The sequence below is a fragment of the Lissotriton vulgaris genome, unplaced genomic scaffold (assembly GCF_964263255.1).
Source record: "Lissotriton vulgaris unplaced genomic scaffold, aLisVul1.2 SCAFFOLD_1361, whole genome shotgun sequence".
In the NCBI taxonomy this organism is placed as follows: Eukaryota; Metazoa; Chordata; class Amphibia; order Caudata; family Salamandridae; genus Lissotriton; species Lissotriton vulgaris.
Genome location: NW_028240788.1, coordinates 205,620 through 225,991, shown reverse-complemented (window position 1 = coordinate 225,991; position 20,372 = coordinate 205,620). Strand labels below are relative to the sequence as shown.

At 45.1% G+C, this 20,372-nt stretch overlaps 1 protein-coding gene across 4 annotated transcripts in view; it reads right to left on the bottom strand.

The window, feature by feature from the left end:
- Nucleotides 1-20,372, bottom strand: part of PLEKHG1 (pleckstrin homology and RhoGEF domain containing G1) — a 272,018-nt gene that overhangs the window by 115,071 nt on the left and 136,575 nt on the right. For all 4 annotated transcript variants that reach the window (XM_086947960.1, XM_086947961.1, XM_086947962.1 and 1 more), the window contains exon 3: nucleotides 7,463-7,563. In XM_086947960.1, coding sequence (XP_086804086.1) covers nucleotides 7,463-7,563 — 101 coding nt within the window. The remainder of the gene's footprint in view (nucleotides 1-7,462; nucleotides 7,564-20,372) is intronic.

The window sequence follows — 20,372 nt, the reverse complement described above, 5'->3', positions numbered from 1 at the left end:
GGGCGCTCCCCCTTCAGTCTTCTCTTCTCGTCTCCCCTACCCCGTGATCGCCCTTCCTCAGTTTCACCCTTCGTAGGTATGTTTTCCTCCCTTCCCTTGTTCTTCGATATTCCCTTTTTGTCTTTGATCTTGTTTTTTTCTCTAGTTCTTCTCTGTTCAAAGGTGTCTTCTCTTTCTCTCTTTCCTTCACTTCTATGTCTTTACCTTATTCATATCTCTCTTCTTCGCATCTGTAGTCCTCTACTTTATTTCTTCATTCACTTGATTCTCACTACCACTTTTCCATTTTACATATTTGCTCTTTATTTGCATTCTTTCCTCTCTTTTTTCTCTTTCTTTCTTTTCTCTGATCCTTTCCTTGCTGCTTATCATATGCTCTCGACCTTGTTCCTGTTTTTATTGACCCCTCTTTCTTCATCTCTTCTCTCTCTTCTTATTTCCTTTTGGCATATTTCTTTTTTGTTTTTTCTTATTCTTCCAGCACACCTCTAGTTTATTCACTTGTACTTCTTCCTTGCTATTTTTCAACTTTTTGTTCTCTTACCTCTTTTTGACATTCATATTCTTTTTACTCATTTTACTATTTTGGGCACTTATTACTCTCCTTTCTTTACTGATACTTTATTATTCATTTTCATGATATGTCGTTAAAAATAGTTACACGGAATGTTAAAGGCATTAATTCTCCCATCAAACGACAGAGGATTTTGTCACACCTTGCACGCTTAAATGTTGATATTGCTTTTTTGCAAGAAACTCATTTATCTGCTGAAGAGTCTGTTAAGTTGAAAAGAAGTTGGGTGGGTGATGTATATTACTCTCCAGGGGACGGTAGGCGGAATGGAGTAGCCATTTTATGTCACAAGAATCTCTCTCACTCTTTGATTAATCAAGAATCAGATGATGTTGGTCGCTGGACATTTGTTAAGCTTTCTATTAAGAATGTTCCAATTTCCCTTTTAAATGTCTATGCCCCCACTGCCGGCGATCCTACCTTCTGGTACACCTTTTCCCAACATATCACCAGATTTATTGATAGTAACTTTATCTTAGCAGGAGATTGCAACCAACCCCTCGATCCCTTTTTGGATAGGCACTCCAAGGTTCATTTTATTCCTAATAAGTCACATAAACTTTTCTCTCAGGCAATCTCGCAACATAAACTTATTGATGCCTGGCGTTTATGTAATCCAGTGTTGCAGGAATTCACCTTTTACTCTCCCGGTCATCATTCCCAATCCCGGATTGATTACATTTTTGTTTCTCATGATATTGCCCAAACCCTTACTCATGCAGAGATAGGACCAATACTACTTTCAGACCATGCCCTCACTTTAGTTCAACTTGACATCCTCCCTAAATCAGTTGGACCCAAGCGATGGCGCTTTAATAATTCCCTTCTCTTAGACCCCAAGTTCACTGCATCCTTTACTGAATTTTCGGATGATTTTTTTTTACTTAACGATACCCCCTCCTTCCCTAAGCACACCATTTGGGATGCCTTCAAGGCTGCAGCAAGGGATTTTATTATTGGTTTTGTGGCAAAAAAACGGAAAGCTGCACGTAGCTTCACAGCAACTCTCCTCCTTGACATTAAGAAATTGGAGCACTTAGTTTACCTCCCGTTCGCAGGATTGCTTAACAGCCTTGATTAATGCTAAAATGAAATTTAACAAAAAAATAACAGACACAAGTTATCGAGGGTGGTTTTACAATGACGTTTGAACTGAATAGCGGCTGTACTTATTAGCCACGATAATAAACGGGGGCAAATGGATGACATTACAGAGGGGTTAATCACAGGCGTCTCAGATTAGAGGAAGAGTGGTATCAAGGTTATTTCGTTCTTTTTTTCATTTTGTTTTCCTGGTTGGGGAGGTTTATCTTGGCTGCACAAAGTGGGGATCGATTGGAGAAAAGTTGAACAGCAGGCACTATGGTTTAGAATATATTCAAGTAGTATGGTGTAGAGATATTTTTATGCAGATAGGACACTGGTTGTTATTAATTTTAATTGTATTCAAATTGTGTGTGATTGATGCACATTTTTTAAATCATTGTAGACACCCCTGAAGAAGGTCGAAATCTGACTGAAATGCATTGGGTGAATCAATATGTATTGGAGGATGGACCACCGCCGTGGACTTCCTCGAAAAACCAAGTCAAAGAGTGAATCTAAAGAAAAAATAATAAAGGCAAACAAAAACGTCCTGTTGTCAGTAAACCTCTTCAATACAAGAGGTACAGAAAGTTCTCCATTTCGAGCTTGTGTACTTACTCCCTCTTGTTTTTGGACTATGGATCCTGTGTTTAGAAGAATAATGATGCCCCAGAACTTCGGCACCTAGACAAAACATATATGTGGTATCAAGAGTTGTCCGTGTATCAAAACCTAGCCAAAACCCCACTATCCACGTTTTGGAATAAGGCGTACCTTCTAGGTCGAGTGCTCGTCCGCTGGGTATATATTAAATTTGTGTTCCCCTCGCCGAAATAAGTTGAGTAAATGTGTCTCCCCCGGCTGTCACCAGCTGAAACAAAGCATGCCGATTAGGACGATCTCTCGTTTTTCTGTTAGGGGCTAATTCTAACTCACGACCATCCATACAAGGCTTACCTCTCAGTTCTGGCGTCTTTTCCAAAACGCCTTATTCCAAAACGTGGATAGTGGGGTTTTGGCTGGGTTTTGATACACGGACAACTCTTGATACCACATATACGTTTTGTCTAGGTGCTGAAGTTCTGGGGCATCATTATTCTTCTATACACAGTCCAAAAACAAGAGGGAATAAGTACACAAGCTTGAATTTGAGAACTTTCTGTACCTCATGTATTGAAGAGGATTACTGACAACAGGACGTTTTTGTTTGCCTTTATTATTTTTTCTTTAGATTCACTCTTTGACTTGGTTTTTCGAGGAAGTCCACGGCGGTGGTTATTCTTGAAATTGGTAAGTCGTGGCCAGGTGCAAATTTTGAGGAGCACGGGGCAAATTAAGTTAGAATTTGGCTCTGACATTCTTTCGTTTTCTGTTTCCACAGTGGTTGTTGGCCCTGATGAGAGCCCCTACAATGCCTGGGGTTTGAAACGCGTAGGCCTGTGTCAATGCCACACCCATTTAATTTGTGTTGACATTGTGATTAAAACTGATGCGACATTATAAATGATTGTATCATTAAAATTGTTTAGTTGCTCATGTAATTTTTATGCATTTTTGTAAACCTTGGTATGGTAGTGGTAAGGCCTGTTTTCATGATAACTATACAGGCCTATTAGGACTTTGTTATATGTGTTGAGGGTGTTGAATGTGTAAAGATGGGTATGATTGCACGAATGATCTATTAGGATTGAGTGTGAATGAAAAGTTGTGAGTGTATTTATTAATTTAAATAATTAAATTTAATTAATTTAAAATATTTATAAAGCGCGACTGTCACCTGGCAGGTATCCTGGCGCTGATAGCTACTCCTGTGGTTTATTGACGGGGGGGAGCTGAAAAAGGCCGGTTATTTTTTTTTTTATTTTTTTTTTTATAGGGACAGGGGAAAGAGCCAAGTTTTGATACGTTTCCTGAATGGGAGGAGATGAGGGATATGGCGAATTTCGGCAGGTAGACTGTTCCATAACTTGGCTGCAGCTACTCTGAACGATCTTCCTCCCATCCTGGCCTTCTTACATCTGGGCACTCTCGCGAGGCAAGCAGTAGTGGACCTAAGTGTTCTGGTGGGGGTATACCAGGAGAATAGACGTTGGAGAGGTCTGGGTCCTGTTCCATGCAGTGCCTTGAAGACCAAACAAAGGGCCTTGAAGGCAATGCGTTGCCTCAAAGGCAGCCAATGTAACTCGGCCAGTGCGGCAGTGGCCGAGGATCTCCTGGTCCATCCCAGAGCCAGTTTGGCTGCTGCTGACTGGACTCGTTGGAGTCTGTCCAGAAGTGTCGCCGGAGATTCAAGCAGCAGGGCGTTGCAGTAGTCAAGGCGACTAAGAATAGTACACCTGACTACTAGTGCTCTGGCGGAGGATGGAAGCAGAGGCAAGACTTTGCGCAGTGAGCGCATAAGGCCGGTGCAGGTTGCGACTGTTCTTGAGACCTGAGTCTCCATGCTCAATTGATGGTTGAGCATGACGCCCAGGTTGCGGACGGTGGTAACTGGTGGGGGGTTGTTGGAGTTCTCCGGGGGCCAGAACTCAGCGGGCAGAGGGCGGGGTATGCGACTCGCAGGGCAGTACATCACCTCAGTCTTTGAGGAGTTGAACTGAAGTGAGTTCTGGTGCAGCCAGCGTGCCGTGTCTCGTAGGCAGTCATGGAAGGCTTGTAAGGAGATGGAGTCTTCGCCTTCCCACGAGAGAAGGAGCTGTGTGTCGTCCGCATAGTTTACTGTGGTCATGTTGTGTGACTTGATTAACGTGACCAGAGGTTTTAAGTAAACGTTAAAAAGAATCGGACTGATAGAGGAACCCTGGGGGACACCGTGTGGGACCGGGGAGAAGACCGATTGAAAAGGGGGAAGGGAGACAGCTTGTTTTCTGTCGCTGAGGTATGAGTGGAACCAGATAAGGGCCGTGCCGTCAATCCCTGCCACTCTCAACCGCTGGAGCAGGATTCTGTGATTGACAGTATCGAATGCGGCAGACAAGTCAAGTAAAATGAGGGCCACAGCTTGGCCCCTGTCTGCGCGCATTCGGAGCTCCTCCATGGCCGTGAGCACCGCGGTTTCAGTGCCATGGGCTGGGCGAAACCCAAATTGGAATTCGTCCAAAAAATGGTGCTGCTCAAGGTGGGTTGAGAGGCATTTACTGACCCAGCGTTCGAGCACCTTCACTGGGAAGGGCAAGAGTGATATGGGACGGAAGTTGGACAGACAGTCTGGATTGAGCGTGGGTTTCTTTAGCAGCGGGGTAATAAGCGCTTGCTTCCAAGAGCGGGGAACGACGCCACAGCTCAGGGATTGGTTGCATATCAACCGAAGGGTGTGAAATAGTTGGTGCCCACAGGCTTTCCATATTTTCGGTGGCAGAGGGTCAAGGGGGGATCCGGAAGTAATGCCCTGTGCGACTGTTTCGAATTCTACTTGAGAAATAAGAGGGAAAGCCAGCAATTTGTTCGTGGAAAAACAGGTTGGCCTCAGAGAATCAGGGTTAGTGGAGATGATTTCGGGGAGGGTGGAGAGAGTGGAAGGCGGGGGTGTTGCCAGGTTATTAATGATGGTCTCAATTTTATCAGTGAAAAACTGAGCAAGATTGTCACAAAGGGACTGAGACGGGGGGATGGAGTTTTTGACACAGTCGGGGTGTAAGATATTGTCCAAAATCTGGAATATGCTTTTTGGACTGTTGGCTGCATTGGTAATGGTGGAGCAATAGTAGTTCGCTTTACTTTCTGCAGTAGCGGACTTGTAGTCACGGAGTGCCTTCTTCCAGAGGATTTTATTGTTGTTACAATATCCGTGTCTCCACTTTCTCTCAGCTTGTTTGCAGGCTGATTTAAGGGTTTTCAAAGAGTCGTTGTACCAGGGAGCCGGGGCTCTACCTTTCGGTTTACAGAGCTTAAGAGGGGCAGCAGCATCCGCAAGAGAAGTGATTCTTGAGCTAAAGGACCTGTAGTTGTCTTCCACTGAGCTGGTAATAGCGAAACTGTCTTCCACCTCAAAGGTTCCGGTGGAGGTACTGAGTTTTTCAAGCGCTTTCCAGTTTCGGTACGAAAATTGTGGGGTGGGTGGGATTTGATTTTGCTTGTTGTGGCATTCTTAATGTAGAGTTTGATGAGCGAGTGGTCTGTCCAACTCATGGGCAAAATGTCGCCTACTTGGGTTAGACCTGGGCTCGAGAAGATAAGATCGAGTCGGTTGCCTGCGGAGTGAGTGGGGTCCTTTATCAGTTGTTGGAGGCCTACATTATCACAGGACAGCCGAAGGTTGTCTAGTCCTGCATCAAGACTGCCGTTTGGCCAAAGGTTAAAGTCTCCTAGAAGTATAAGGTTACTGTGAGAAGTTGCCATATTGGTGATAGTCGTGAGGAGGGCTTGCTGTTGCGGGATAGAAAAGGCCCCAGGCGGGCGGTAGCAGACGATTACTGTGAAGGTTTCGCCTTGATGGCAGTTTATAGACAGCCCAAAGAGCTCGGTTCCAGGGGTCGGGTCTATGTCTAGGATGTTCGTTTGCCACGAGGCTTTGAAGATGACACCAACTCCGCCACCGCGGCCTTTAGGTCTGGGGAGGTGGAGGATGTTAAAGTTTAGCGGACAAGCAGCTGCTAGGTCTGTCTCACAGTTTGCATGTGTCCATGTCTCAGTTAGAAAGAGTACATCTAGATGGTGAGACTCGATGAGAAGATTAATTTCAGTGGCGTGTTTAGGTAAGGATCTTACGTTCAAGAGGCCTCCTACAATTAAGTTCCGTTGTAGGAAGTCAGTTAGTGGGAAGGCCGATTCTTCGAAGGAGAGCTTACCTTCATGCGCATGCCCCCGAAGGTCGAGAAAAGCATCCCGAGTGGAGCCAGGGGATGAAGGGCTGTGCCGGGCAGGGTTTGTGGCGCTAGGCGCGTCCTCGTCGCGGACGAGCGCAGACGAGCTTGCCTTAAGCGTGCCCGCTGCGCTCGTCCGCTGCGCTTCCGACAGTGACACATAGTTGTAGTAGTGACGGGTAGCGTAGGAGGGGGTGTGGCCAACAAGAAGTGGGCGTGGCTGTCGTCTCCCTTCGGCGTTCTATGGCACCAAGAAACGAGTGGTTTCCGTGTCCCAGCAGCTAATGATCAGCTGTTATGGGATCAGGTGTATTTCAGGTAGGCAAGTATTTTAAAAGCAAAACAATTCACAATATTAAAAAAGCGAGTGAATTACACCTCCCGGCTTTTCGCCTCAGGAGTAGCAGCAATGGAGCAGCGTTCAGCGGCAGCGCACTCTATTTATGTCTGCGGAGGGGGCGTGGCCAACAAGAAGTGGGCGTGGCTGTCGTCTCCCTTCGGCGTTCTATGGCGCCAAGAAACGAGTGGTTTCCGTGTCCCAGCAGCTAATGATCAGCTGTTATGGGATCAGGTGTATTTCAGGTAGGCAAGTATTTTAAAAGCAAAACAATTCACAATATTAAAAAAGCGAGTGAATTACACCTCCCGGCTTTTCGCCTCAGGAGTAGCAGCAATGGATGTGTTATTACATGTTTTGTCATTTGTTTGTCATATCCCCTATATATTTCTTTAAAGTCTGCAGCAGTGCAGAGCCGTCATGGCTAATTTCATAAACACTATTTTGAAGAATAAATTCAATTCCATGAATCTGATAAAACTGCTTCGCGTTAGAAAAAACGGGTTAGGCACAAATACTTCAGTCAAGACAGCCTGTGATCATTACTTCGACTTGGATTTCATTTTCATTACGTAAGAGGCAGAGTTTCAGGGAAATCATTTTCCTTTTCAATCTAATCGAGTTCCTGGCTTTGAGATAGTCTATCACCAGATATTAGCTTACCTATTGAACCGGTAGATCTCTCTGATGTTTCCAAACAGTGCAGCGCGCTCCTCGGTCCCCAGAGGAAGCCGTGATTGGTCAGTGATGCAATCCAGGTAATCCTGTGAATGAAAAGAGAAGAAAGCTTGAAGCTGCTTTTCTGCTCAGCTCGCCAATGGGCCATCTATAATTGGGAAAGTTGAGTCCATCATATCGGTTTCAAGTTATTATTACAGTAGGCCTTTCAGTGGCGACGTGCCTAACAAACAATCATCCCATTATCAGATATTACAATGCTATCTGTTCATTCAAAGCAAGTAAATAACGAATGGACACAGTATTGGCACAAAGGCATTCAGGCTTCACTGGTACTGACAGTATAATCGCCCCATTAGTGACATGTTTATATGACATTATCTTTCTCTCCATTAAAGGCAAGTTTGGTTGGTGCCAAAATGTCAACTTCTATCTGTGTGGGTGCTTTGCCAGCACCTGCATTCACTAGAAATGCTCTGAGAGTTGAAGGAGAGGGGCGGAAGGGGGCTGTGATTTCAAATTCAATAACAATGGTTTTCAGTCCAGGGTGCGCGCGGGGGGGGGGGGGGGTGCGCGTGGGGTGAGGTCACGCGCTTGGGTGAGGTCACGCGCTTGGAGCAAGGCGTGCACGCAATCCAACCACAAACCGCGCTTTCAGCCATGCTACACCTGGGCCTCGAGGAGGAAGATGAGTTTTCTTTCTTTTTTTTTTTTTTTTTCATGACTTCAACAATAATGTGCCTGTTTCAACCAGTCAGGATTTTACCCGTCCAGTAATTATAAATTCCTTCTGAGGAGATGGGTTCCTGTTCAGGTCCTCAGGCGCGCAGGAGGTTATATATATCATTCGTGTGCAGTGGGCTGTAACCCGCCGCGAGCGGGGTTCATTTCTCCTGACTTCCAGTCACTGCACCAGAGGCTTTGTTTTGAGTCCGAGTGCGCGTGCTCTGGCAGAGGCCTGCGCGAGTTTAACGTCAGGGATAACGGTTGTCTCCGAAAGCCTGACCAATCACGCCTGCTTCTGAATGGGTCAAGCCGACTTGAAAGGTTTATGATTTTATAACCTGTCCAAACGTTTAGAAGTTAAGCACTGACAGAAACAAAATGCCCTTTATTCGTGGAGGGCTTGGCAATGGAGTGAGGCACAATGATGACACTCCACTGAATTATTTGGCTATGGGCAGTGCTTTAAAACAAAATACATACGTGCTGGTAGTCTCTATGTCTATTCAGTGTACATATTGGCTCCTCAGAAATGCCAGTACTCTCCCATTAAATGTACTACAGCAGAGCTGAAAAGTGCAGGGACTCTCCCTTTCAAGTTAAAAAAGTGCAGGTACTCAGAACTGGACAGAACCTGCCCATTTAACCCCTTGTCTGCTGATGACAGAACCGCTCCGTCATCAGCTGCGGTGGCGCTGTGCTGATGACGGAGCGGTTCCGTCATGGCCCGCTCGGAGCGCCTGCGCGGTGCGAATTCCGCGCCTGTGCTGAGCGTTCCATTGAGCGGGCAGGCCATGACGGAACCGCCCCGTCATAAGCACAGCGCCACCGACGCTGGTGACGGAGCGGTTCCGTCACCAGCATGCGGCCGCCCCGCCCCCTTAGCACTGCGGCGGAATAGCCGCCGCAGTGAAGGGGTTAAAGCACTGATTACGGGTTCCATAATGCCCTTTAGACTGTCTGCCTCATAAATACTAGGGAGCAGGGCACTGTGAGGGGTCCCTCTGTAAGCCTTCAGCCTCGTTACTCTATATAGTGGTGGAACTCATTAGTGACTTGCAATAGCCTTATATAGGGGGTACTTTATTCCATCTATTAAGATAACATACCACTTGTCATTTTAAGATAGGTGCTGAAAAGAGTGTAGTGATTGTGCTTTTGATGCATGTACCTAGTGCTTCATACTCCTAACGAGCCACCGAAGAGGATGACGCAGAAACCCAAATCCCCAAAAGCTGCTCAAAAGGATATAAAATTGCCAACTGAGTGAAGCACCTAAGGCCATGTTTTATTGCTTTTTTCCAGAGAAAGCTGGATCACTTAACACGAACAAGAGGGGCATGCATTCCCTGCAAGTTTTCATATGTAGCACAGACTTCCTGACAATTGAAACTTAAAAAAACAAGCCCCCAGGCTTGGAGGTCTAATGCAATGTTCCAGTAACTGAACAGCTGCTTGCCGATGAAGACTGTCGTCACCTTTTAAGAAAGCTTTTACCTTGTTTGCAAGTCACGTTTGTCAGACAAAAGGATGGGGTAATAGCATTGTGCCTGTGCCAAGAAACCACAAAACGAACAGTACCGTGCCCTTAACACATAATGCTACTAGCCGAGAAAATCAACTTTGGAAAGCTTATCTACTTTCAGGAGCAAGCTGATCATTTTTAAATGAATATTTAAGCAAAGTACCTGCATTTCCATTTATGGTGAATAATTAGAGTTGGTGGAATAGACTTATGCAGAATCCTTTACCATGGAATCCCTGTAATGCTAACATGTTGGCACACCTTTATTTAGTCATTGAACAATGATGTCCGGGGGAGGGGCTACTAACAGGGTCAACAGGAAACTGCGTGATATCAGAGGGGCCATTCTTCCCTGCTTAATAACTGCGCCACTGACGGCTGTGCACTATTAGTATTATGAAATAGCAGTTTCTAGCTGCTCCCTTAAGTAGTGTTCTAAAGAAATAGAAGAAGGACTAAAAGAGGTTCTCACAACTTGTCAGCATACCACATACACAGAGGATAACTGATGGCTGTTCTGTATAAAATTGGCTTGACTTCCTTGTCATTTGACTGAAATATTAAAATAACACAATGTTCAATATTGATATGAATGCTTGCAAAATGGTATGAGCCAGGTGTTGCAAATGCCTTTGGTTAGGTACATTTCAATGCAGTGAATAGCCATCAGAATCGTTCAAAAATGGCACCTTTGGAGAATACATTGTAGCTTCTGCCTTTATTGAAAAACTCATTGCCATTCATAGTTTCCCAAAACAGATCAACACATGAATCCAATGATAAATCTTCTCAAACATTTGGAAGGAGTCTTGGATGGAGTCCTGTGTATTCCCGGGTAATGATCAGTGGAGTGGTGTGGCTCACTGGTTAGAGGCGGCAGACCGGGAAGCAGAGAACGGACCGGGACCAGGGTTCAATTCCCGACGCGGCAGGGTCGTGGACCAGGGTCAGCAGACTCGATAATTCTGGCCTCGGCGCCTACTCTAACCAGGGATCACACTCGGCAACTCTGGGCATTAGCTTGCCTCATCTCTACAACGACCCCCCACATTCGGGGGATGCCTGGTTTCACCTTGGAGATACCCAGTAGGGACCATCTCACAGCGATAGCCAGGACGGGTTCCCCAGCGGTCTACAGCGCCACAACACCTCAGGGCAGCAGTGCGCTTTACAAGACACATACATACATCTATATGAAAACAGCAAGCTCTTATTTTCTCTCTAATACGAGCAAAATCCAAATATCCTCTGAAGAGGTTTACAATTTCTGAAAATTCAAGAGTGCCTTGTCAAAATTGGACTTAAAACTCTAATTCCCAGGTTTATTGGTGGCATATTCACTTTGATACATAAAGAAGAGGAAGTAACTTTAATTTATAAACTTATTCACAATCCTTGTATTTGCTTTATGAATTAAATAAAAAAAACGCAAATGGGCTGAAGATCATACAGTGTCCCTCCATACACACCTAATAAAGCACTGGTTAAAAATATTTACTTCCCGCTACAAATCCAAGGTTTCTACCATATTAGCAGAAACTGGACACCGTCTTATTCCGAAACACTGTGGTTAACGTTAATACTTTAAGCTGGAATTGTATAAAAAATACATGGTTGCGTTGCAAAAGCACAAACAGTACTCCCTTGCAAATTATTTTCCAGTGTTCTTAAGTAAAACACTCCTGGAACAAAATCTCAGATAAGCAGAGCAAAATACTAATAACCACCAGAAACATGCAACCTACCTAGACTTACTGAGACATCAGATTTGCCTCATTAGCCAATGGGAAAAACACCCTCATGTTATACTTGCTGTTAGATGTAGCTTAAAATAGTTTGCTGTTAATAAACGCTTGAAAATCTATCACATCATACCTGGTGGTCTTGGGTGTGCTTTACATATAGGTGTGAGGTCAATTTTATTAGTAACTCAGGTCAGTACTGTCACTGGAAATGAACTCTGAGCCAAAGAGTGTCTTTGGAGTATTCCACACCTCCATGAAGCAAGAAATAGTCTAATATCACTGAAACATTCCCAGGAGTCGTAATACAACTACACAATGTTACTATAATGGCTCTTGTATATATCGATACACAAGTTTAGTGTGTAAACCAATTTAAGCTGATAATATCATCTCCACCTTTCGATCAGAAGAGTTGGCTGTTCTTTAATTTAATTATTAGTGTGAACTTCACCTAACTAGGTTTAGAGCACCATAGAAAAGCGGGTGTGAAAACACCAGTGTAGAGGCAATCACACCTAGGATATAGAGTCTCTCTGATTTTTACGTTCCCTCCCCTCCATCTTGCTTAACCTCTCTCTGGTTCTCCACTCTAACCTTCCATCCTGCCGCTTGCTTCAAGGCAACTCGTCCTCCTAAAACGTTGTCTTCCTGCGCTGACCACCCACCCGTTGCGATACCTTGAGATATTCATAAAAGTGCATTACATTTTCTAAATTGTTAAGACTTTGAAATATGTTCCAAACCCAAAAATGTGCAAGCAGGTAGATACAAGTGAAACATTACAAGACTTTAGGCTTCATCCTTCTCAATAGAAACATCTTCTCAATTGAACATGTCAAGACGAAGGGTACCGGTGACAGTTCTCCCAATAACAATCTAGGACAGTCATATTCGTATCTGTCCATGGCATCATTTATTCAAGTTATTTCTTTAGAATCGTATCTGATATCAACGTTTCAGAGCAAAGAACAGTTAACAATTGCTTCTACTCCTGTAAATTGGTAGTTGTTAATAAGAAACGTTGAAATGAAAATCAAAGTTTCCCACCATTCTTCCTATGTTTAGCAGGAAACTGACCTCACTAACACACAAGTGACAAGAGCATCACATCAGTGAAAGAAACACTCCCAAGGCTTAAAAAAACAAGCATTTGCAATACAACCGGGCTCGCATTAGTGAAAGTTAGAGCTATTGGCATTGCAAATGTCAGTTTTTTTGTTATGTTTTTTTGTTTGCAGTGAAGTGATTATTTGACTTATGTAAAGAGAAGGGAAGGGAATGGAGAGGAAACAGTGGAAAACAGGGGTGGTACGAGTAGTGGTGTAAAAGAAAGAGGAGTTCGGGATCTTGTTCGCGCTATATAAAACTTTATAAATAAATAAATAAATAAAGATGGGTTTTGTGCACATGTAAAGGGCCCCTCTAGCACTGCAGTTACACCACTGCTCAAGTGAATACGAAGATTACACACGGGTGAGCACCTACCCGAATATTGTATTTATTCTATTGTGTTAGTAAGTTTGTAGATATTAAACTGTAAATATTATAAGCCATTTATGTACGCAAGCTTTCCACCATCCTTTTGGAATGTGTAGGCGGTAAGAGCGGAGTTGAAGGGATAACAACAAAAGGGTCAGAGACGGAGTTGGGGGGACACAGAGTGAGCAGGTGACAGGGTGCAGTGAAAGCCAACAGAGGCCACGGCTCCTAAGCATTGGGCATCTGGACGCTCGTTTTCAGTGACAGCAATGGAGCAAAAGCAACGACTGGGGCATGCTGTTTATAATCTGCTGCATTCATATTGTATCCAGATGTCTACTATCATTTGTTTTAATAGGGGGAAACACAAAGCTAATAGTAGTAGTAAAAGAGCCACAGCAGCAAAACGCATTTTCCTCAGTATGGGGTCTGTTAGGCCCGATTTGGGATGTCAGTGTATTGTGAATTAGGATCTCAGGCCGCTGTGCGCGGAGTTCAGTCGTTTTTCCTGTGCCGTACCCTTTTCTGTAGGTGAAAGCTGGGTTACCAAGCAGTCCTCTTACAGCACTAACCAATAGATCCTCATATTGTTGCCATCACAGTTGAGCCGCACTAAACCTGGATTTGTCCCGGCACTAACACTGGGTAAGAGAAGCAGCCCTGCTCATAGCCATTATGAATGAATGAATGAATGTTGGATTTATAGAGCGCGTGGTTACCCTGAAGTGTCCCAGCGCTGTACCACTGGGGAACCCGTCCTGGCTTTCCCTGTGAGATGGTCCCTTTACTGGGCATCCCCAAGGGGCAGCCAGGCATCCCCGGCGGTGATGGGGCCGGAGTGGAGCCTAAGCAAGCTATTGCCCAGAGTTGCAGCGTGGGACCCATGGTTAGAGTGGCACCGAGGCGAGATTTATCTAGCCCGCTGACATTGGTCCTGCACCCGGCCGCGTCGGGAATTGAACCCTGGTCCCAGGCCGACCTCTGCCTCTGGGTCTGCCGCCTCTAACCGCTGAGCCACACTTATCCCGCGTAAACATGTGCACAGAAGACAATATCCTTTGAAGCAGGCTGAAGATACAAAGTAAATGAGCATGCGCTCAAAAGAGACTTTTCTTATGCCGCAAAAGTAAAACAAAGTTTTAATGTTGATGTATGATGTGGAATATATATTCATTGTTTTGTAATGTCGATGTTAGCTCTTACAGCACAGCACTGAGATGATGCACTGTTAAAGCATGCACTAAGTTCCTTACTCTGAGTGTATGCGTGTTACTACATCTGATGTTGCTCACTTTCACAACTTTCAGCTGTTACACAAACATGTTTGTGCTTCAGGGTTGCAACTGGATGAACATAATAATGTGAATGAGTCTACCTGGTTGTTAAGAACAGAATGAATGAATGAAGGTAGCTGTTATCAGTAAGAGATCAATCTGTGAGTTTTGAGAGTTTTCGGGAGAGAATGAGAGAGGGGTCAGTTAACTTGTCATTAAAGCAATCGGAATATCAACATGACAGATGGCTTGACATAGGTAGGTATTTTAAGTAGCACCGTTCTGAGTGTCACCTGGTGCTCAGAACAGCCTTCTGAGTTTGTGCGCCTTCTTAGAAAGAGCAGAGCACGGGGGAGAGAGGGGTCTATAGTGTGTCCCCATGGTTTCAGTTGGGCAAACACATTTCTGTTTAGCCACTTCCAGGGCTAACTTTCAAATAAACGATTAACAGTTGATTTGTAGATTAGAAAGACTTTGCGACTAGTTGTACTGTTTTTATAATATCAATGGGTCGAGGAACAGTGAACAGAGAAAAGTGAATATGGGGTGGTAATCATACACGGCAACAGGAAAGAGATAGATAGTGGAAAAAACAATGGGGGATGTATTTTCCCTATTGACTAACACTGAAACTGAGGCTAATTTAGGAGGGTTCTATGCACACAAGAGTAACATTTGGTCCCTGAGGAGGACAACTTGAGTATAAGGAATATTTCCAGAAAACGAAAGTAAAAGTGAACTGAGAGGAAGAGGAGAATAAGGGAGGAGGCATACAAGTGATCAGATTAAGGGATTGGAGACAGGTGGAAGGTTAGAGAGGCGAACACAGATGGGTGCTCCAGTTAATGAGAAAATGAGGTAGAGATGCAGAGAGAGTAAAATAAAAACATGCATTAGAAATGCAATAAATCTCGCATTTTGTTGAGTTAGAGCTATTGGTGTAGCTCAACGGCTACAGGACAAAAATTGCCACTTTGCAGGTGACGAACAGAGCATTGCTCTGTGAAATGGCCTGAAAGATTAAAACGATTTTAATAGCCTAGATAATAAAAAGGCAGACCAGGATAACCAGGAGGAACCGCAGACGTTTTGGGATGACCAACAAGCAAACAAGGAGTGAAATCGCCCAGGCGTGATCCAAGCACGCAAAAGCTCTCATCAGACCCAAAGTACCAATAAAAACCCTGTATTTCTAAATGGCACAACAACAAACAAATGGCAATTCATTGGCATGCCAAAAGCCGATTAGAGGAGGTAACAACAGGTCTTGCAGACAGCACATGCGTGCCGCCTAGGCTCGACCCAAAAAGAGAGAAAGGGAGTGGCAGGTCTGAGAGGCAGAGGTGGGTGAGAAAGGTGGGATAGGGAGATGGAGTGAGTTTAGGAAGACCAAAGGGTGAGAGAAAGCGGGCAGCAGAGGTGTAGTTGAGGGGTCTACAACACCTGTATGGGGGATGGGGGTTGCACATCCTTTTGTCCCTAAACCAATGTAGCCTAGGGCCTAATAAATCTCCAACATACACGAGTCTCGGGTGCCCTCGCCATTCTCTGCAGGTAGCCCCATCATTTTACAGGACACCACTGCAGGGGGGTTGTGGGGAGTGGGGAGACAGAAAGCTGGGGAGGCAAATGGGAGAAGTTTATGAGGGAGATAGGCAGGTGGGTGAGCCAGAAGAGAGCGCACAGGGAGAGAGATGTGAGAGAGATGTGTGAGAGAGCAGAAAAAAGATTCAAGAAAGTAAAAGAAACAAGTGTTGAGAGCGGAAAGGGAAGGGAAATCACAGGGAGGAGTGAGAGGATTGTGGAAGGGGCAGCAGGATAATTAAAGGGTGAAAACAGCTGACTGAGGAAAAAAGCTTGAAAGGAGGGGAAGAAATGCTTTGGAGCAAGCTGCACAGCGACCAAAAAAACGTGAAGGCGATAGATTGGAAGTTACAGTGGAGAGAAAGCAGTACGTGAGAAAGGAGGCAGGTGGTTCAATCGCACACATTATAAAGTATGAGAAATGCAGGTGTACAACGCATCTAAGCCAAGATACAGAGTTTCAGGAATCCAGGTACTTTGCCAACAGAGCATGCAGGGACGTGCAGGCCACAGTAATAATGAGAAAAGTACAAAACAAATCCCAGAAAAAGACAAGCATTGGAAATGCAATAGGTCTCGCACCATTAGAGTTAGTGCTTTTAGAATTGTTTATGGTTTTTTTTTGTAAATGTTTAGCATTTTTGTTTCCTGTAGCCAATGCTAAAGAATTACAAAAAAAAAAGCCATAAACATTTCTTAAAGCTCTAACTGAAATGGTCTGAGACCTATTGCACTGTGTGAGGGTGAGGGGTTGAGGGTGAGTGAGGGTGAGGGTGAGGGTGGGTGAGTGAGGGTGAGGGTGAGGGTGGGTGAGGGTGAGTGAGGGTGAGGGGTTGAGGGTGAGTGAGGGTGAGTGAGGGGGAGGGGTTGAGGGTGGGTGAGTGAGGGTGAGTGAGGGTGAGGGGTTGAGGGTGAGTGAGAGTGAGGGTGAGGGTGAGTGAGAGTGAGGGTGAGGGTGAGTGAGGGTGAGGGTGAGTGAGGGTGAGGGGTTGAGGTTGAGGGTGAGGTGTTGAGGGTGAGGGTGAGTGAGGTGTTGAGGGTGAGTGAGGGTGAGGGTGAGTTAATATACAGGAGCTCCTGAGCGGAGTTGACAAAAGCCATCTTCGTTCCTGTGAAATTGAATACTCAAGGCACAATTCACAAAGCTGTGTATGAGTAGTTATATTAGACGTGATTTACAACAGAATATCCAAGCCTGATTTATAAATTATTTTTTGAGAGTCCTTTTGAAGAGTAGGATGTGCTTTCTTCCGGAAACCACGAGGAAGCAAGTCTTACTCCTGGTAATTCTAAGTAAATCACATCTAAGATTGGAGAAAGATGCACCTACTTTTAAAAAAAGCATTACTAATCGTGCCCCTTCTGCTGAAATCTTTGTAATCTGTAAATTACAGCTTTGAATTCCAGAATGGCTGTGTTACGCTCTCTTTCATCCATCTGAGGTCTAGAAACTGACTTTCTTTCAATTGAGTAATAATAGCATATAGTATGTGCTACACTATGAAACTGCAAAATATGTCTTAGCAAGGTCCCTATAAACTCATCGTGGGCTATTCAGAAAGATATTTGTAGGTGACTTACTCCCATAGTTCTCTGTCTTACTCCTGGAATCCAGGACCAACGCAAGAGTGAGTACTGCAAGACTAAGTCGCTGCAACCCCTTTATGAATTGAAGTCATTCTATTTATTGTAGTAATAATAATCTTCCATCGTACTTCCCGAGGTTGCCAGCTTGCTGTTTGCATGTTCTACAGCAGACGTTTAAGCCGTATTCATCCGTGGGGTAGCTATCGCGTCCCGTTCGTTTCACTCGGGGTGACCTTTTCATGAATAAAGTGAAATAGGATTAAGGCATGAATTTTCAACAATAGGGAAAGCAACAGATGCAGCCGACTTTGGACGTGGGAGGACTGTTGATGCGGTCTTGCCAAAAGGGTGTGTCTGTGTTGACAAAATGAAAAACAACTCTAGAATTCTAGGTACTTTAATCAGGGGAGTAAACGGCTAGTGGGACTATATGCAGCATGCTACCACAGTGGATGCTTAATGCCATCATACTCAGCACTTATTGAAGGGGCGTACCTATCAATAGTGCAGCAAGTACACTGGCACTAGGCCCCAGAGGTCTGAGTGGCCCATTGTACTTAGGTTATAGCTGGGTGGTTTTTTTTTAACTCCCAAACTGGGCAGGCGGGTGATTTTTCTTGCTTTCATTCGATCCCAAGAGACACTTGCTACATCAAAGGTCATTTTTGTGTGGTTTGCAGATTAAAGAGTTAAAGCATTACAAAGTGGCTGGTCTATTTTGTGGTAGTGGACATCTGTAGCTTCTACATATCCTTGGAAGTTCGGTTTACCAAGAGACTCTGCGAGGAAACGGTGCTCCTTCGGTGGCCAGTGCCACATGGGAGGACGTTCACAGTACGGTCAAAGCTCCTCCATTGGCCTGTACTATAATTGGAAGGTGTGTACAGGTCGGTTGTGCTTAAGAATCACGCTGCCAGTCTGAGCGGTACTGTGCCAGGTGGAAGAATCACTGAGGGTATATTTTACACACTGCCGTTCCCACCAGTCTGATATGCCTGTCACCAAAAGCATGACGTTTTCCTTCAGAAACGTGCAGTAAGTGGATTCCTGGACCCATGATAAAGTTGGTGTTTGAGCGTTTGTGTGTGTATGTATATATGTGTATAGAGAGAGAGAGAGAATATTCTGGAATGTCAGAGGGAATTGCGGGAAAGGAAAGGCTGTCTGTTTTTATTTTCGTATTGCCGATACGATTTCCATCTGAGTTGCTCTGCTGCTGAGTGTGCTCGAAGTCCCTCCCTCCCCAACATCTTACAGATGTGTGTGCTGGCTGTAGGGGTGGCAAGTGAAAAAAAAGCGAAAGAGAAAGCAGGGTAACCTGACCCAGGAGGGGGGAGGAGGGAGGAGAAATGCGTCTCGGCCGGAGCAGGGGGCGGAGCAGGGAGAGCGGGCTTTGAAATGTAATTCACACGGCCGGCCGGTCGTGAAACTGAAAGCATGGCCGGCCGGCCGTGAAAGCCTTTGATGCGGCAGGGGGTGGAGCGGCACCAGCTGGGAGAGTAGGCAAGGCAGGCGGCTGGGGGCATGTGCACGCGCTTTTAAGCTCAATGCGCATGCGCATTGAGCTTAAATTTCTCGTGCACTGCAAGGAATCGCCACGATTCCTTGCAAGTTGGATAAAGAGTGGATAAGCCACCATAGTCTCGCTTGCTCGATGCGCATGCGCATCGACAGGCGAGACCTAAAAACGGATGGCCTGGTCACCCTCATCATGACAGTGGGCATATTGGCAAAGCGAGCAGTTGTAGGGGGGGAAAAAGTGAGCGCGACGGATGGGAGAAAATCCAGTGCGAGAAAAAGAGCCAATTAATGGGGAGGCGAAGACAGAGGGAGAGAAAGAGATAGAAAGGGTGAAAGGGAAAACGAATATAATAAATACGGACTAAACATATTGGAACTTGTGACCTCTTCTCATACACAGAGCTCTGCTTTCAGCACATTAACCCTGTGCCCTCAAATACCTTACTGCAATTGGCCCATGTGACTTGGAGGTTTCATGCAAATTTCTGCTGCGGGCACTTTAACCCCCTAAGCCACGTTACAAGGAGTGCGCCCTGCTACAGGAAAGTTACAGATCATACATGTCAATATTTTACAACAGGAAAGTGATATATATATATATATATATATATATTCATATATATTCAAATAGGACATCCATTCATTACAAAGGAAATCTTCCGGCACTCGAACACGGGTATCTTTTGATTCTGGCTTTTTTATTTTATTTATAAATTACATCAATCAACGCGTTTCGGGAGTCAAGCTCCCTTGATCACGATGTTTGTACTGCTATTTCTGACTTCTAAAAATACACAAGCAGGGTAGTAATGTATATATATTAAAAAAACATAGGGCCGGGGCCACATATTCCCCCCCCCCCCCACCTCATTGACTTCTATTAAAGCAGATTTGATTTCATGCTGGGGATAGCTAAAACAAAAACGGTTTTGATTACAAAATCGGGGCTCTCCTGCCTAAATGGGGGCTAGTGGCATACATACATAAAAAAACCGTTGCAGCAGGAGCATTACCCCTCTCAGCTGTGTACCAGAGTGGTAGCCAGGGGGACGCTCAAGCCTGCCAACTGTATGATTGGCCAACTGCCGCATACGGTTCAGGTGTTTCTTTAACATGGCTCGGTCCGGTCCAGCCGCTCCTCGTGTCCTGTCCGGGAGCAGGCTTAGTCCGTCATGTCCGCCCAGGGAGGTCCGGTGCCTGCTGCAGAGGGAGCACTGGCCTGCCTCCCTCTGTGCCGGTCAGCAGACTGTGGTCAGAGCACTTCCCCTCACTCATTACACCCTCCCAGCGGGCGAGACAGGCATGGACTAAGGGAGGATCAGAGAAACTGCCAGGGGGGAGAGTGATCCCTTGATCTCAAAGAGGTATACAGAATAAATGATGGGGATGTTTTCAATAAGCAGTTATTGAACCAGCGTCATTATAGTATAAAACATGTTTGCTGTGACAATCATTAG